We start from the raw sequence: 14,875 nt of genomic DNA on the forward strand, positions 1-14,875 counted from the left end.
AACGGATGGTAGCCACGAAAGGTACCAATTTACAATAATCATTTTTTTGCTATTCGAAAATGAAATTGACATGAAAGGATTACAGATGTACTGATGTTAGAATTTCGACGGCATCGACACGTTTTCTTTTCTCGGAGGCAACATCACGAGCGGACCAGACTATGTATGCAATTGCAATTAGTATTTCTCCGCCGAGGGAGGCGAAAGCAGCAGCAGCAACTAGGATGAGATGAAAGAGACAGTTGCTGCCATCTTCAATGTTAGAGAGAGAGAGAGAGAGAGAGAGAAAGAGAGAGAATCAGGTACAGATGGAAAACGGGAGGAAAAGGAGGAATTGTTAAAGTAAACCAAAATTTTCACGCACGGCTTTCGGGGTTTTTCTTGAAAGCGGGAGGGAGTTGGAACCAGGCCAATCGACCATGGTGGATTCTTGATTTTCTTGTTTTTCTTGTTTTTCTTGCTTTTCCAACGAGGCAGATGGGCGGGAAGGGGAAGCTTCCTGTCACTCTCTCGTCACCTCCGATTTGTCAAAGAGGGAGAAAAGAAGACGCAGAACCCGAGAATGGAATCATCGTCGTCGTCTCGGTTCCGGTCAAATCGAGCCACCTCCACCTGCATTTGAATAAAGCCCCCCACGTCGGCCGCTCGCTCGCTCGCAGTCAGTCCTGTCTTCTAGAAGGCATTTCTTGAATCACAAATCGGGATGGACCCTCTTCTCTCTCTTCTCCTCTCTCTGTCTGGAGGGAAGACTTTTCGACGCCCCCTGTGAGAAAAGAGAGATTCTTTAATACGATCGATGTGTACTTCTTCTTTTTTCATCTTCTTTTTTACCCTTTTCCTTCCTTCTCTCCTCCTCGACGCAAGATGTCTGATTTTCTGGATTGTCTGACGGGGTTGTTGTTGTCGTTTTCGCCAGCCATGACGACTCCTCCTCCTCCTCCTCCTCCCTCATGTCCTTGCGAAATTCGCCCACCTCTCTCCCTCCCCCCCTTCCCTTCGAGACTGCATTCCAAAGTTTGACTTCTTGAAATTCTGCTTTGTATCACCATCCCCCTCAACAGAAGAACGCGCATTTTGAACCCCCGCCTTGTCTGAACAAGAGAAGAGCTTGAGGCCCATATCTGGGTTCGTCGCCGAATTTGCCTCTCTCCCCTCCCTCCTCCTCCTCTCTCTCTCTCTCTCTCTCTAGAATGCCTTTTTGCACAAGCAACTTGTAGCTCCAAGAGCCAGGACGAGAGCAACGATTGCCATCGAGAGAAAGGTGTGTTCTTTCCTTTCGAAGAATTCGCCTCTCTTGCTAATTTTGCCGGGTCAGTGCTGCTGCTGCCGCCGCCGCCGCCGTCGTGATTTCCAGGTGGTTAGCTTGTCTTCTTCATTCTGCTCCTGCTCCTACCGCTGCTCCTGCCGCGGCGGCCGACCGGCGCTGTTCTCGTTGGGGCTGTCGTGAAGTAATTTTTCGATTTCTTGATCGGGCGAATTGGGACGGGTGCTCTGGTCATGAATTGGTTGAGGGTTGACTTCTTGATGCTGCTTCTGATCTAGGGATCATGTCCGCAGGCCGCCCTCTTCTGATCCCGTCCCCGAGAACCACCCCTACTACCCCACAAACCCCTTCCATACCCACCTTCGCCGATCTTCCGAAACCCAGCTCCGGTGATTCGAAACCCGTGTCTACCATGGAGTCCAATATCACCTCTGACAACCCATCTGGCATCGAGTTCCATCACAACTCGTCGTCCAGGCGGAGCATTTCCTCGCACCAGTCGAAGACGTCCAGTACAAACTCCGTCAAGGAAGGGATTTCGGCGGATTCAGGATCCAAGCGGACGCGGCAAGGGTCGCATGGCGCGGATTCGGAGTTTATGAGCATGTCCCAGAGAGAAATTAACGAAGAAGATGCGAGGTTGGTTTACATAAATGATCCTGACAGGACGAATGAGAAGTATGAGTTCACGGGGAACTCGATTCGCACTGCCAAGTATTCAATAATCACTTTCTTGCCTAGAAATTTGTTTGAACAGTTCCATAGAGTTGCATACATTTATTTCTTAGTGATAGCGATACTCAATCAGCTGCCCCAGCTGGCAGTTTTCGGCCGAGGAGCCTCCATAATGCCATTGGCATTTGTATTGCTAGTTACGGCAATTAAAGATGCATATGAGGATTGGAGGCGTCACCGTGCAGATAGGATAGAGAACAACCGACTGGCATCGATCTTTGTAAATGGTCAGTTTCAACAGAAGAAATGGAAGGATATTCGAGTTGGAGAAATCATCAAAATTCGGGCAAATGACACTCTTCCATGTGATATGGTACTGCTTTCGACCAGTGACCCAACTGGAGTTGCTTATGTGCAGACTATTAATTTGGATGGGGAGTCGAATTTGAAAACCCGATATGCAAAGCAAGAGACTCTGTCTAAGGTGCCTGAGAAAGAGAAGATTAGTGGTTTGATCAAGTGTGAGAAACCCAATAGGAATATCTATGGCTTTCAGGCAAATATGGAATTTGAGGGGAAAAGGCTTTCCCTTGGACCTTCCAATATTATTCTTCGTGGATGTGAGCTTAAGAACACTGCCTGGGCGCTTGGAGTTGTGGTGTATGCTGGACGGGAGACCAAAGCTATGCTCAACAATGCTGGAGCCCCTTCAAAAAGGAGTAGCCTTGAGACTCGTATGAACTTGGAAATCATCGTACTTTCCCTTTTCCTGATTGCTTTGTGCACAGTTGTCTCTATTCTCGCTGGTGTTTGGCTGAAGCGCCACAAGGATGAGCTAAACATCATTCCGTTTTACCTGAAAAAGGACTACACTGATGTACCTCCCGACGGTCCCGAAGATTATAACTACTATGGCTGGGGAATGGAAATATTTCTCACATTCCTTATGGCTGTTATTGTCTTCCAAATAATGATTCCCATATCATTATACATCTCTATGGAACTTGTTCGAGTTGGTCAGTCGTACTTCATGATTCGAGATAAAAACATGTACGACGAGACCACGAATGCTAGGTTCCAGTGCAGGGCCTTGAATATAAATGAAGATCTAGGACAGATAAAGTACGTATTCTCCGACAAAACCGGTACACTGACCGAAAACAAGATGGAGTTTCAATGTGCAAGCATCTGGGGAGTAGACTACAGTGGTGGAGAAGCTAATTCTCACATTGACGTGGTTGGAAATCCAGTTGAATGTAAGACTTATTTCTTCTGTCCTGTAATTTGTGTGGTTTGGCCTTCTGATTATGCTGTTCTTTTATCAACTGGAACCATCATCTTATTTATAAGTTCTAATTCCTATCAGTGGACGGGAAGACTCTTAGGCCGAAGATGGCGGTTAAAGTCCACCCTAAGCTTTTGCAACTAACAAAGGGTGGAAAGGATTCACCTGAAGGCAAACATGTCCATGATTTCTTCCTTGCGTTGGCTTCGTGCAACACATTAGTTCCCTTTTTTGTTGATACTTCTGATCCTGTTGTCAAGTTGATTGACTACCAAGGTGAGTCTCCAGATGAACAAGCACTAGCTTATGCAGCTGCTGCCTATGGATTCACTCTCATAGAGAGAACTTCTGGTCATATAGTGATTGATATTCAAGGAGAAAGGCAAAGGTAAATTCAACTGTTTGTTTATTTTCTTATTTAACCACTTTTTCATCTTAAACAATTTAGAGACTCGCTCGGTTTTTTTCAATTGTTCTTATGGAGGGGTTGTCTTTGTTTCGGGAGCCTGGAATATGGATTTCCACACTTGCATGAGTGCTGGGTGTTTTAGTAGTTGATGTATTTTATTTGTGAAATGTGCCATGAAATTGAACCGTACTAATTCTTCCTTTTGTCCAATGCACCCTAATGGCCAGTGCAGGTTTAATGTCTTGGGTCTGCATGAGTTTGATAGTGACCGGAAAAGGATGTCCGTCATCTTGGGATTCCCTGACAAGACAGTGAAGGTCTTTGTCAAAGGTGCTGATACAACCATGTTTAGTGTGATAGATAGATCACTCGAGAAGAATGTGATACATGCAACTGAGCAGCACCTTCATGCTTATTCCTGTTTGGGTTTGAGAACGCTTGTGGTCGCCATGCGAGAACTAAGCTCTTCAGAATTTGAGCAGTGGCATCGTGCCTTCGAGGCAGCAAGTGCTGCTTTAATGGGTAGGGCTGCTTCGCTTCGCAAGGTTGCGAGCAATGTGGAAAACCATCTCTGCGTATTGGGTGCCTCTGCAATTGAAGATAAGCTGCAACAAGGGGTGCCAGAAGCCATCGAGTCCCTGAGGACGGCAGCGATCAAGGTTTGGGTATTGACTGGTGACAAGCAAGAAACCGCCATATCGATTGGCTACTCCTCAAAGCTCCTAACTAGCAACATGACCCAGATAGTAATAAACAGCAACTCCAAACAGTCGTGTAAAAAGAGTTTGGAAGATGGCATTTTGATGTCCACTAAGCTCACAACTCAGTCCAGCTTCATGAATAACACTGGTGGAAATTCCGTAGCTGCTGTAACTTCGCTGGCCTTGATTATTGATGGTACAAGTCTTGTATATGTCCTTGATAGCGAGCTTGAAGAGCAGGTAATCTTTTGTAAAGTCTGTCCGCTTTTTAATTTCTAAATCACTATCTATATGCTGATATTGCTCATATTTGTTGTGCTGCAGCTCTTCAAACTAGCAAGTAAATGTTCTGTTGTATTGTGCTGTCGTGTGGCTCCTCTGCAGAAGGCTGGTATCGTTGCCCTGGTGAAGAAAAGGACTTCAGACCTGACCCTTGCTATTGGCGATGGTAATTATGTTTGCATATGAAAGGAACGACAGGGTTTACAAGTGTGATAAGCAAGTAATTCTGGATCATTTTTCATGAATTAATATTTTCACTGGATAAATGGCAGGCGCCAACGATGTTTCCATGATCCAAATGGCTGACGTGGGAGTTGGAATTACTGGGCAAGAGGGCAGACAAGCTGTGATGGCATCAGATTTTGCAATGGGACAATTCAGTTTTTTAGTCCCCCTATTACTAGTCCACGGGCACTGGAATTATCAAAGGATGGCTTACATGATATTGTACAACTTCTACAGAAATGCAGTGTTTGTATTTGTTCTATTTTGGTGAGTATTAATCTTTTGGACTCCTCCATTCTGCTGCATTCAACACATAGGGACAGCGAAGTGCGTGCTTGCGCTGTGTGTGTGCTTATGTTGATGTAGTCTAGTTTCTTGGCAGTCCTCAGTTCAAATAATTGAGTCTCCCATCTGCTTCCTGTAGGTTAAAAAGCTAGTTGCCTGTGTTTTAGAACATGTAGTGAGAATTATTTCACCCAGTAGATATTCATAAGCATGGATAAAATTTCGTTACGGTCATAGTTGTAAAATGTCAAGTCACATGACCAGATGGCAATGTAGGTGAATTCCTGGACTTCCTAATTAGAAGCTACTAGACTGTCATTGAATTTGAGCTCTATAAATAGTCCTTTAATTGCTTTTGTCCATTATTGGGGCGATGGGTAAAGTTTCTAAATTCTATGTACATTACTTCCAGGTACGTGCTCTTTACTTGCTTCACATTGACAACAGCAGTTACTGAATGGAGCAGCATGTTATATTCTATCATCTACACGTCATTTCCTACAATAGTTGTCGGAATTCTTGACAAGGATCTCAGCAGAAGGACTCTTCTCAAGTTTCCTCAACTGTATGGGGCAGGGCAAAGGCAAGAGAGCTACAGTACAAAATTGTTTTGGTTAACTATGATGGATACAATATGGCAAAGTGTGGCCATCTTCTGGATACCTCTGTTTGCATATCGGAGGACCACTATTGATATATCCAGCCTCGGAGATCTTTGGACAATAGCTGCAGTTGTGGTGGTCAATTTACACTTGGCCATGGATGTCATCCGGTGGACATGGGTTACTCATGCAGCCATTTGGGGGTCTATTATTGCTACATGCATTTGTGTCATCATCATTGACGCATTGCCATTTTTATTCGGTTACTGGTATGTCCTCCTGTCTTCAGAATATTCCCACCATGCATATGCATAAGCACTCTCTCTTGCCCTTGTCAAGGGCATAGTGATATGCATGCTTTTTGGTTTGGTAGAAGCTGATATATCCAAAGTTATTTGCCTTTACTGGTTGGCCAAACGGCATAAAATGCAGCGAGACACATTCATCTGCAACTTCTCACCCAATACTAAGGCCAACCTTCATCGGATGGAAGGGCCTCTTCTCCTTTTTCACCTATACTTGGTTAACTTGTGGCTCTTGATTGTTTGCCTGGGGACCATTGTGGTTTCTTCATGCTGTACCCAGCTCTTCATTGTTTAAATGGAAAGTCATGGATAGACCAATGTAGGCGAGTAATGATATGGAGGATACCCATATGTTTGGACCTTGATCATGAAGCTTTGGTAGCATAATTCAGACCTGTTTCATGGTCGATTGTTATCTTAAGTAACTGATCTGCAATTACTTGCTTAGGTGGAAAACGAAATTAAGGTGGTTTCTACGTTTTTATGGTGCTATAGTCTAACTACTAAGCAGACAGAAAGACATCAGGTTTTAAGAATTTAGCAATTGTTTTTACTCTTAATGAATTGATGGAAACCAAATTGATGCTCTCGCTGTTTCATGCCTAGGAAAAGATTGAAGCTGCACTTTTAATCTCAAATAAAGAGTCGACCTATTTTTTCCTAATGTTTTATATTTGTTTATATTGACAGGGCCATCTTCCATATTGGCAAAACAGCAGCGTTCTGGTTATGCTTGCTCATCATTGTCGTGGCAGCACTAATTCCCCGCTTTGTTGCAAAAGTTATTTATCAGTATTATAGCCCTTGTGATATTCAAATAGCAAGAGCGGCAGAGAAGTATGGTAATTTTCGGGAGCGGGAACTGGAAATAGAAATGAATCCCATCACGGAACCTCAGCGGAGATGACAAGGTGTTTTTTTCCTGTTTTGTGTTTTTACTTTTGTAAGATATCACATTCTTTTGGCATCTTTAGGGGCATATACTAGATGCCAGTTTCTTCTTGTTTTGCTATCCAAAGGGTAGTGTGCATAGTAATTAGATACGGAATTTTTGGTTTGTGTAAGTCATTGAATGTATGTTATGTACTGTCTTAAATGTACAATTAAATGAAAGATGAGCAGAATTTTATCATACTGACCGTACCGGTTTGTCTATGTTTGATGCGGTATCACGAATTGGGTGAATTCAAAGATTGCTTAATTTCACTTCACGAAGATTCAACTGGTGGCTTTAAGTTACCGCGTATCTACTCTGAAAATGAAAGCCGATGAGGGCAGTGTATGTGCATTATTTCGATTACAGGAAGTCAGTAAATGATTCATATAGTGAGCCCCCCCAGGAGTGAAGATATAAGGAGTTGCTAGTTACAACCGCAAGCACTCACAGTGACATGCTAAGGCATGCTGCACATTATTGCTCCGTCTGTGCAAAGTGAAATGCTTCTTTAAGTCTGCTGGGAAGAGCACTTTAATCAATCATCAAAGTCCCCATTATGGTACCACCTGACTTCACATTTATGTCTAATCTCTGGCAAAGAAGATAAGCACAAGTTAATGCAAGTGTTTCTGAAAGTTGCATCGGGACCATTCGGTTTCACTGCACAACTTTCACTGAGGATCAATCAACTGTATTTTCCACTTCCAGTGATGATAATGAATCTCTGGCAGATGCACTTTCTTCTTCAGGTAGCGCAGGTCCCCACGACATGAACCTTTTTTGCTGTCTGCCAATTCAACAGCATCTTCCGTTGATACTCTTGGGAAGAGAGAAGAAAAGAGAGAGGGGGTTACTTTTTTCCCCCTTCTTTTAAATCTGTGCCGACTTGAATTGCACTCCACTTGTCAGAGAGCATTAATATGGACTAAAAGAGAGTATTAATGAGCAAGTGACCCAATGTGAGTAAAAGCAAATAAGGTTGTTTGGTAACTATCTAAATAGTACTTGATTCTGATTTTTTTGTTCCCGAAATCAGTGTATTTGGTAAAAAATTTATTCCCGAAAACAAATTCCTATTTTTTTGTTCTCGGAAGTAAATTTGGAATGAAATCAAGAATAAAAAAAAAAAAATTCTTATTCCGGGAACAAATCTAAAAATCAAAACCAACTCTTCTTCCCTTTTCTCTTCTTCTTCTCTTTTCCTTTTTCTTCATCGACCGCCATCTCGTGCCATTGTTCGTCATTGTCCGCCACCGCTCGGCCTTGCTGAGGCTAGGCTGCCGATGGCCAGGCCGGCCTCGCCGAGGGCGGCGACGCCCGACGAGATCGCCAGCCCGTAAGAAGAATAGGAGAAAAGGAAAAAAAGAAAAGAAAAAAAGTAAAAAAAATTATTTAAAAATTAAAAGAAATTGATTTGAAACATAATGAATGAGCACAATACCAAATGCAATTCTATTCCAAAATCAGAAATTTTGGATAATTACCAAACGACTTAAAATGCTAAAACAAAATTAAAAAAAAAAATCATTTTTGATCAGATTCTATATCCAGAAACATAATTGTTACCAAACACGCCTTAAGCTTACATGAATAGCTAGAAATGACTCTGAACCGTAGAGGGGAAGTTTAAAGTGAAGCTTTCATCTAAAAGGTACAGTATCAGCAACGCCGTACCTGTATTATTACTACACTTGACTTAAAATACGATAATTTCAGAGAATATCGGACAAGTGAAGTCTTATCAGCAGCTTATTCCGATTCCTTTTTACGATGATAATAATGAGATAGAAGCCATTAGGTTTTATCATTGATTATTCAATCCACCAAGTATGATTTATTAAACAAAGCATCAATTGTTCGATCTAGTGCAGTGTAAACCAAATGAAATGTGCCATTCCTTCAATATTCACAAGAAGCGAGCATCAATGGTTCGATTGAAGATTGAGACAAACAGACGAGCATCACTGTGTCCTAATAAGATTCGATCGAGACTAAGGATGCAAATCGAATCTAATTCGTTATGGGAGGAGAAACAGCTTTCCCAGAAAGAACCGAGCACCAACGTTCTTGCATGCTGATGCTTCAGAAAATTAGAAAAAAAAAAAAAATGGAATTCAGAATTCACTATCCGGAGCACTCAATAATATAAGCGGTTGATATGTAAGACGGAAGGGCAACATACATTCGAAAGACCATATAAGTAACTCATTTTCCTGATACTGATGTATCAAGAGGAGCATTGTCATATGAAGTATAAATTCACTTATATGATAACATCATTCCACATAAAAAAAGTAGGAATCAACTCCCAGTAAATGGTGGCGACTGGCCCGAGATACGAATCAGAATTCTGTGAGCTCAATCTACACATACTATCAAAGCAAACAGATTTCCATCGAAGAATAAACCAAGGAACTACCAAAATAAATTTACAAACAGATCTTGAATTTACTTCAGGAAATCAGTGGCAGATTCTGCCTCAGATGCTCCTCAATCTTCAAGAATGTATCTATTTCTTCGTGCACCAAAAGCAATTCTCTGACAGAAGAAAAGAACAAATATGTGAACCAACACCCCAAAGGTTATATGTAATGCGAAATCTAACCAAGCTCTCAACGAACATAGAGAGGGCATGGTTACTGAACTGAGAATATCTGGGTGTATGCTTTGATCCCTGTAAGGAAACGGATGTAAGTGGGTTTCTGTGATCCATTGGTCGGAACCGATCTGATATTCGGAACAAGGTACTTGGCAACCTGTATTTTCCCAGAGCATCCACCAATAAGTATAAGAATGGTAAGTGGAAAAAGACAAGGGGAAAGAACAAACGTGGAATAAACAAACAAGGGCAAGAAAATCTTAAAGAGAAAGTAATCAAGTATATATATGCTCTCAAGCTTTCAGCCATGTACATCATGAGTTTTCCACTTATCAATGAATTGATTATTTTACAGCTAGCTATCTGCATCACCTTTTACTTAGCATGACCTTCCCAAGTATTTACTCTACATATTCACTAAAGCTACATGCTCTGATAATTAATTCTCTCCAAACCAATATCTCTCTACCAATCAATCCAAAGAACAGTTTTACTCCAGGTCGAGAATAAGATGATACCACTTCAGCTGGTTCTGCCAGGACATTGATAAAGAATTTCGCCTGCAATAACCAACATTTTACTTTGTGGTCCAATAACCAAAAGGAAAAAGATATCCCAAAAAACTGTATGATATTTTGAAAACCTGGTTTGTGGTGACACCGCACATGAGAAGATCGGTTGTGACCATTCCTGGCTGCAACAGCTCATTAGGAGGTAATAGTCAGTGCTTGCTTGAAATCATCCCATATAAGATATATCCAAATAGGACTAAGTTTCATCATTTCTCAAGAGAAATGTGCATAACATGTCTGACTAAGTTTGAACTTCAATAGGCAGAAATCATTGCAGAAAGTCGAACAAGTCATGTCCATCTGCTAAAGCATATCTGTATGCACGTTGTATTGTGGGAGACACGACTTATTATGGAGCCTGTTATGGATCTCGAAAGTTCATACTGCACTCCTCTAAATGAGAAATTATCTGCCTAATAAGTTCCACTATGCTAGCAAGCTTCTTCAGATCCTCCAAGCATGCATGAGCATGCAGAGAAAGGCAAAGCAATTGATTATACTGAATGCCTCAGATAACATTTAAAAGTGACATTACAGGTGAAATTTCTTTCTGCAGATTCCAATCAAAATTTATAGCCGATAAGCATAACAATTGTTGTATCAATATAAATATGGGATACAAAGAAGCAAGCATCTGTAAGGACAATAACTTGGACAAAAAAAAATGTGCAAGTGTTAAACCTTGCAGTCATTTACTCGCTGACCCATAGAGGTGGAAGCTCTAATAGTCTAAAGAAACATCTTTTATGGAAATTGACCAAACTTTGTCTCTTGTACAAAGGTTTAGATGCATAAATAAGAAACAAAGAAGATAACTTAGAGAACAACGCACCGATAAATTATGGACTAAAACATTTTTCACATCTTGCATCTGCAGCTCTGCCTGCAAAAGGAATCAAAGGCTTCTGAACCTGTCAGTCTGATACATAGGTCCTTAGAAAAGAAAGACAAATAGAATGCATTTCTTAAAGCCATCATTCTAATTCATAGGGTTTAAACATACAAAAGCAGATCTGGAATAGGACAGCTAGATTGAAGGAAGCAGAAGCATCAAACGAAACATATGCCCTCTTCTTTCATAAGATTCTGTAAGGTGCTATGAGAAAATTATGAATGCAATTTTGAGCCTCAAAGGCATTTTTTCGACAGTGAGTAATCAAGAGACATTTCAGGTAGCAGCATTCCACCATCAACCTTGTTAAAACTGGCATTAAGACCTGATTACATTTCTTTTGTATGAAGACATACAGTTACCAGCCAGGGTTTACCACCTCAAGAAAAATGACAAATAATCACTATAAAGTAAATCAAAAAACAACTTAATTATATATCTATCTATATTGTCAAACAGAGGTGCTCGTTACCCACAAAGCTCAAGCTCATCCTATATTGACCAATGGCTACTTGTTGTCAGTCATGAAGTTCATTGATAAGTGTGGAAGGCATTTGCATATCGATGCATATTACAAGTCTTATCCCACAAATTTTATGAGACTTGGATTAGTTTTACACAGTAAGGCTGCCGTACTGTGCCATTATAAAGCATTACTGGTTCTTGAACTGGGAACAAAAAAACTTCCCAACAGAATCGTAACCGCAGGAGAAATACTGCTAGAATTTGGTGACAAGCAAATGAATCATGTAATAGGTCCTGTAAGAATTAGAAGTAAATGGAGAATTATTCATATACCTTGTTATAACAAACATCAATATGAAACAAGAAAATGATACCTGTAATGATTTTGTTAAATGCACCACACTGCGCTTAGTGGCCCCATATGCAGCAAACCTACATCCAAGATGTAAAAAGTACTGTCACCAAGCAAGATAACTTTAAAAAGCTACTGTCAACAACAAATTCCAGGAGCATAAAGGACAGAACATGACAAATTCTAATGTGCATCAAGGAGCATAACCGCTATTTCAATTCAGTAAAATAAAGAACAACAATCTTCTCAGGGAAAAAAAAATTAGCAATCAAAACTAAGTTTTTGACTTCAAACATGGTGGGGGCAATAACAACCCGTTACACCATCAAATTATTGAAAAAAATAAAATAAAAGATCATCAGAAACTGGTGTTCTTAAATGGATAGTCCACATGCAGGTTTTTATGAAACTTAAAAGCAAAAACATCATATTTACCTGGGAGTTGGCCTTCCATCTGCACCAGCTCCATCCATGTTGAAAATATGACCCCCTCTAGGCTGGCTCAGCATCATCTTAATTGCCTAGAAAACAACCTAGCATTAGATGTTAGTCAAGTGAGAACCGCAAACGAAAAATATAAATGAATGGATAAATTTACATACACTACCTCACGACAGCAAAGCATCAACCCAAGAGAATTTGTTGTGACTACTTCTCTGCAGAAAGAAGTTACACATGTAGACCAGGATAAGTAAATGACAAAAGCTGAATAAATCAGAAGGAATGATATGGTCAGGAATGATGCCACAAGAAGAAGCAGTGATGGGACAGCAAGCTCACAAAAGATCTTGATCTGAAGATTCTGCTAGTGCTTTATAGCTATATGCATTTGATCCAGCATTGTTGATCTGCATTATTCTCAAAGATGGTAAGATGGTGACCGAAAAAGGATTTCTTAAAAACAATCAACCACAGGTACATAAAAGCAAGGGATCAAATCATTGTTGGAGACTTTATAAATAAGAATTATAGGAGTTAGATGGATTGCTATTCCAGACATAAGTATATTGCCAATTAGAAGTCTTCACTAAAATGAGAAGTATCGTCAGAACTGTCTTGTACTTCAACTAGCGAAATAATTTTCCTAGCGAAAACAAATTCATGATATTTATTGACCAACCTCTTACTTACTAAAACTACCTTCAGTTGAAGTAGCAGGGGCAATCACCAAACTCGTGTCAGTTTATAGGAAAGATGCGTCCTCAATCACCTATATTGTTTCTTAGACTAATTAAGAATAATAGAACACAAATGGAAATCCTTCCTCAAGAGTCAGACCCATCTGTTCCTGACTCCAAAATATAGGAAAATCCTCGAGCTGCTTCATGGCATGAGAGAATAAAGGAAACCACCATAGCAAAGATGCATACAAAAGCACTCAAATTAGAAGACAGTTTGCATACCCATATGTCGATGTATTTCAGTTTCTCTTGTGCATACCCTACCAAATTCTTCACGTCCTGACCTTCACGGACATCGCATTTTGTACCCTAATCAGAAGAAAAGGACTTTGAGAAGATGTCGAAACCCGCAACGCAAATGGGGAAAAAAAAAAAAAATCGCAACATCCAGTATGCGAGAATATGTGATAAGGAGGTCATGGAGTAGGTACAAACACATGCTGCTCCCCGAATTCTTGTCTAAGGTCCCGAACGGCAGATTCCACTCTCTCCACTGGATAAAAAGAATAAAGATTCAACAATCTTAAAACCTCGACCCGACATGAAATCGACAGAGCGAACGCGCGAGACATTGCGAACCATAAGATGGTCATGGCAAGGTGAATTTACTCTAGGTGCATTAGGAGAAAGACTAGACCTGATCGCGAGCAGATCACGACGTTGTCTCCTGCTTTGAGGAACTCCTTAGCCAGCGCATAACCTATGCCTGAATTCGAAAGAAGTAAAAAAGAAAGAACAGGACAGTCCAGAGCCAACGTCACTCGCTGCCACGCCTTAAAAATCCAAACTTTAACTCCAGCTTCACGCCCCATGAGATAAAAAGCATGCGAAAAGAGAGAGAGAGAGGCCAGACCTTTGGTGGAACCGGTGATGAGGACATTGTAAGGGGGAGTCATCGGCTCTCTGCTCGCCGCCGACGACGACGATTCCGCCCTCGCCGTCGAACACATGGAAGCGGCGCCGAGGTGCGCCGAAAGGTCGCGCTTTTGGCGGGAACCGGCGGTCGGGCGGCGAGCGCTGGGGATGCGACGGCGGGAGAGGGAAGCGACGGGGAGCTCGCGACGAGCCGCCGCCGCCGCCGCCGGGGAGGGAGGCGGGGGAGCGAGGAGGAGGAGAGAGCCGCCGGCGGCCGCCATTGGAGGAGACGAGCAGTCGCGACCGAGCTAACGAGAAGGAACTGAGAGCGGACGACGAACTCAGCACAGTGGACGGAGATGGAGAGCCATGGAGGGGATAAAGCAGAGGAGGCTGGCTTCAGACAGAAATGGGATTTTTAACGCCAATTAGGAAATTTACAAAATATTTTCTTCAAACATATCTCGATTGTATTGCTTATAAAAATAAATAAATGACAGATAATCTTATTATTCACGGAACATGAATTGTTATCAATAATAAAAATATAAAATAATTGTTTTTAAGTTCTAAAATTTGTTAAGAAGGTATAATTAAATTATGAAACTTGGCGAATTGATCCAATTAAGTCCTTTCATTGATTGTATTTTCTAGATAAATTTTGAGACTTGATTGCACTTTTCAAAAACTTTATAAGCAAAATTATACTTCCATACAAGTTTTTATTCTAACGTATTTATTCCTATTTTGATGACTAATAATTTCAAATGATATAAGCAATTGATTTCAAGAAAAGGTTTTCCAAATTATTCATCTTCTACAAAACCAATTGAGGGAAGTTATTAAAATTGCTTTGAATGACGAAAAGCTAATCAATTACGAAAAATATTTTTCATAGACCGAGAACAAGAAGCTTAATTGGGGCAAGATGATTTCTCATTTGGGTAAGGAAAAAAAAAAATCACTTTCTTTAAACCGCCAAATAAATG

The 14,875-nt window shown here is 41.1% G+C and overlaps 2 protein-coding genes across 2 annotated transcripts; one reads left to right on the forward strand and one right to left on the reverse strand.

Moving 5' to 3' along the window:
* The first annotated feature begins 465 nt into the window (after window positions 1-465).
* On the forward strand, window positions 466-7,165 carry LOC104454060 (phospholipid-transporting ATPase 1). Its single transcript, XM_010068779.3, has 7 exons — window positions 466-3,195; window positions 3,306-3,612; window positions 3,866-4,574; window positions 4,659-4,782; window positions 4,889-5,108; window positions 5,539-5,997; window positions 6,724-7,165. The coding sequence occupies exons 1-7, from the start codon at window positions 1,548-1,550 to the stop codon at window positions 6,938-6,940; spliced, it is 3,684 nt and encodes a 1,227-aa protein (XP_010067081.1). The 5' UTR covers window positions 466-1,547; the 3' UTR covers window positions 6,941-7,165.
* A 1,988-nt stretch (window positions 7,166-9,153) lies between these two features.
* LOC104454061 (chlorophyll(ide) b reductase NOL, chloroplastic) lies at window positions 9,154-14,299 on the reverse strand. Its single transcript, XM_010068780.3, has 13 exons — window positions 13,885-14,299; window positions 13,669-13,737; window positions 13,463-13,524; window positions 13,254-13,340; window positions 12,631-12,698; window positions 12,458-12,506; window positions 12,286-12,371; window positions 11,873-11,930; window positions 10,974-11,024; window positions 10,213-10,263; window positions 10,088-10,129; window positions 9,616-9,726; window positions 9,154-9,508 (listed from the first exon to the last, which is right to left on the reverse strand). Exons 1-13 carry the CDS (start codon window positions 14,165-14,167, stop codon window positions 9,461-9,463), a joined length of 1,065 nt encoding a protein of 354 aa, XP_010067082.1. The 5' UTR covers window positions 14,168-14,299; the 3' UTR covers window positions 9,154-9,460.
* Between the last annotated feature and the right edge of the window lie 576 nt (window positions 14,300-14,875).

This window comes from Eucalyptus grandis, chromosome 7 (genome assembly GCF_016545825.1).
Source record: "Eucalyptus grandis isolate ANBG69807.140 chromosome 7, ASM1654582v1, whole genome shotgun sequence".
Taxonomy (NCBI): domain Eukaryota; kingdom Viridiplantae; phylum Streptophyta; class Magnoliopsida; order Myrtales; family Myrtaceae; genus Eucalyptus; species Eucalyptus grandis.

Coding starts and splice junctions, on each gene's coding strand:
- LOC104454060 (XM_010068779.3), top strand. CDS start 1,548: ATGTCCGCAGGCCGCCCTCTTCTGATCCCGTCCCCGAGAACCACCCCT. Junction 3,613..3,865: donor ATTCAAGGAGAAAGGCAAAG/GTAAATTCAACT, acceptor TGGCCAGTGCAG/GTTTAATGTCTTGGGTCTGC. Junction 5,998..6,723: donor CCATTTTTATTCGGTTACTG/GTATGTCCTCCT, acceptor TTATATTGACAG/GGCCATCTTCCATATTGGCA.
- LOC104454061 (XM_010068780.3), bottom strand. CDS start 14,167: ATGGCGGCCGCCGGCGGCTCTCTCCTCCTCCTCGCTCCCCCGCCTCCC. Junction 12,372..12,457: donor TGATGCTTTGCTGTCGTGAG/GTAGTGTATGTA, acceptor GTTGTTTTCTAG/GCAATTAAGATGATGCTGAG. Junction 10,264..10,973: donor TTTTAGTCCATAATTTATCG/GTGCGTTGTTCT, acceptor GAGCTGTTGCAG/CCAGGAATGGTCACAACCGA.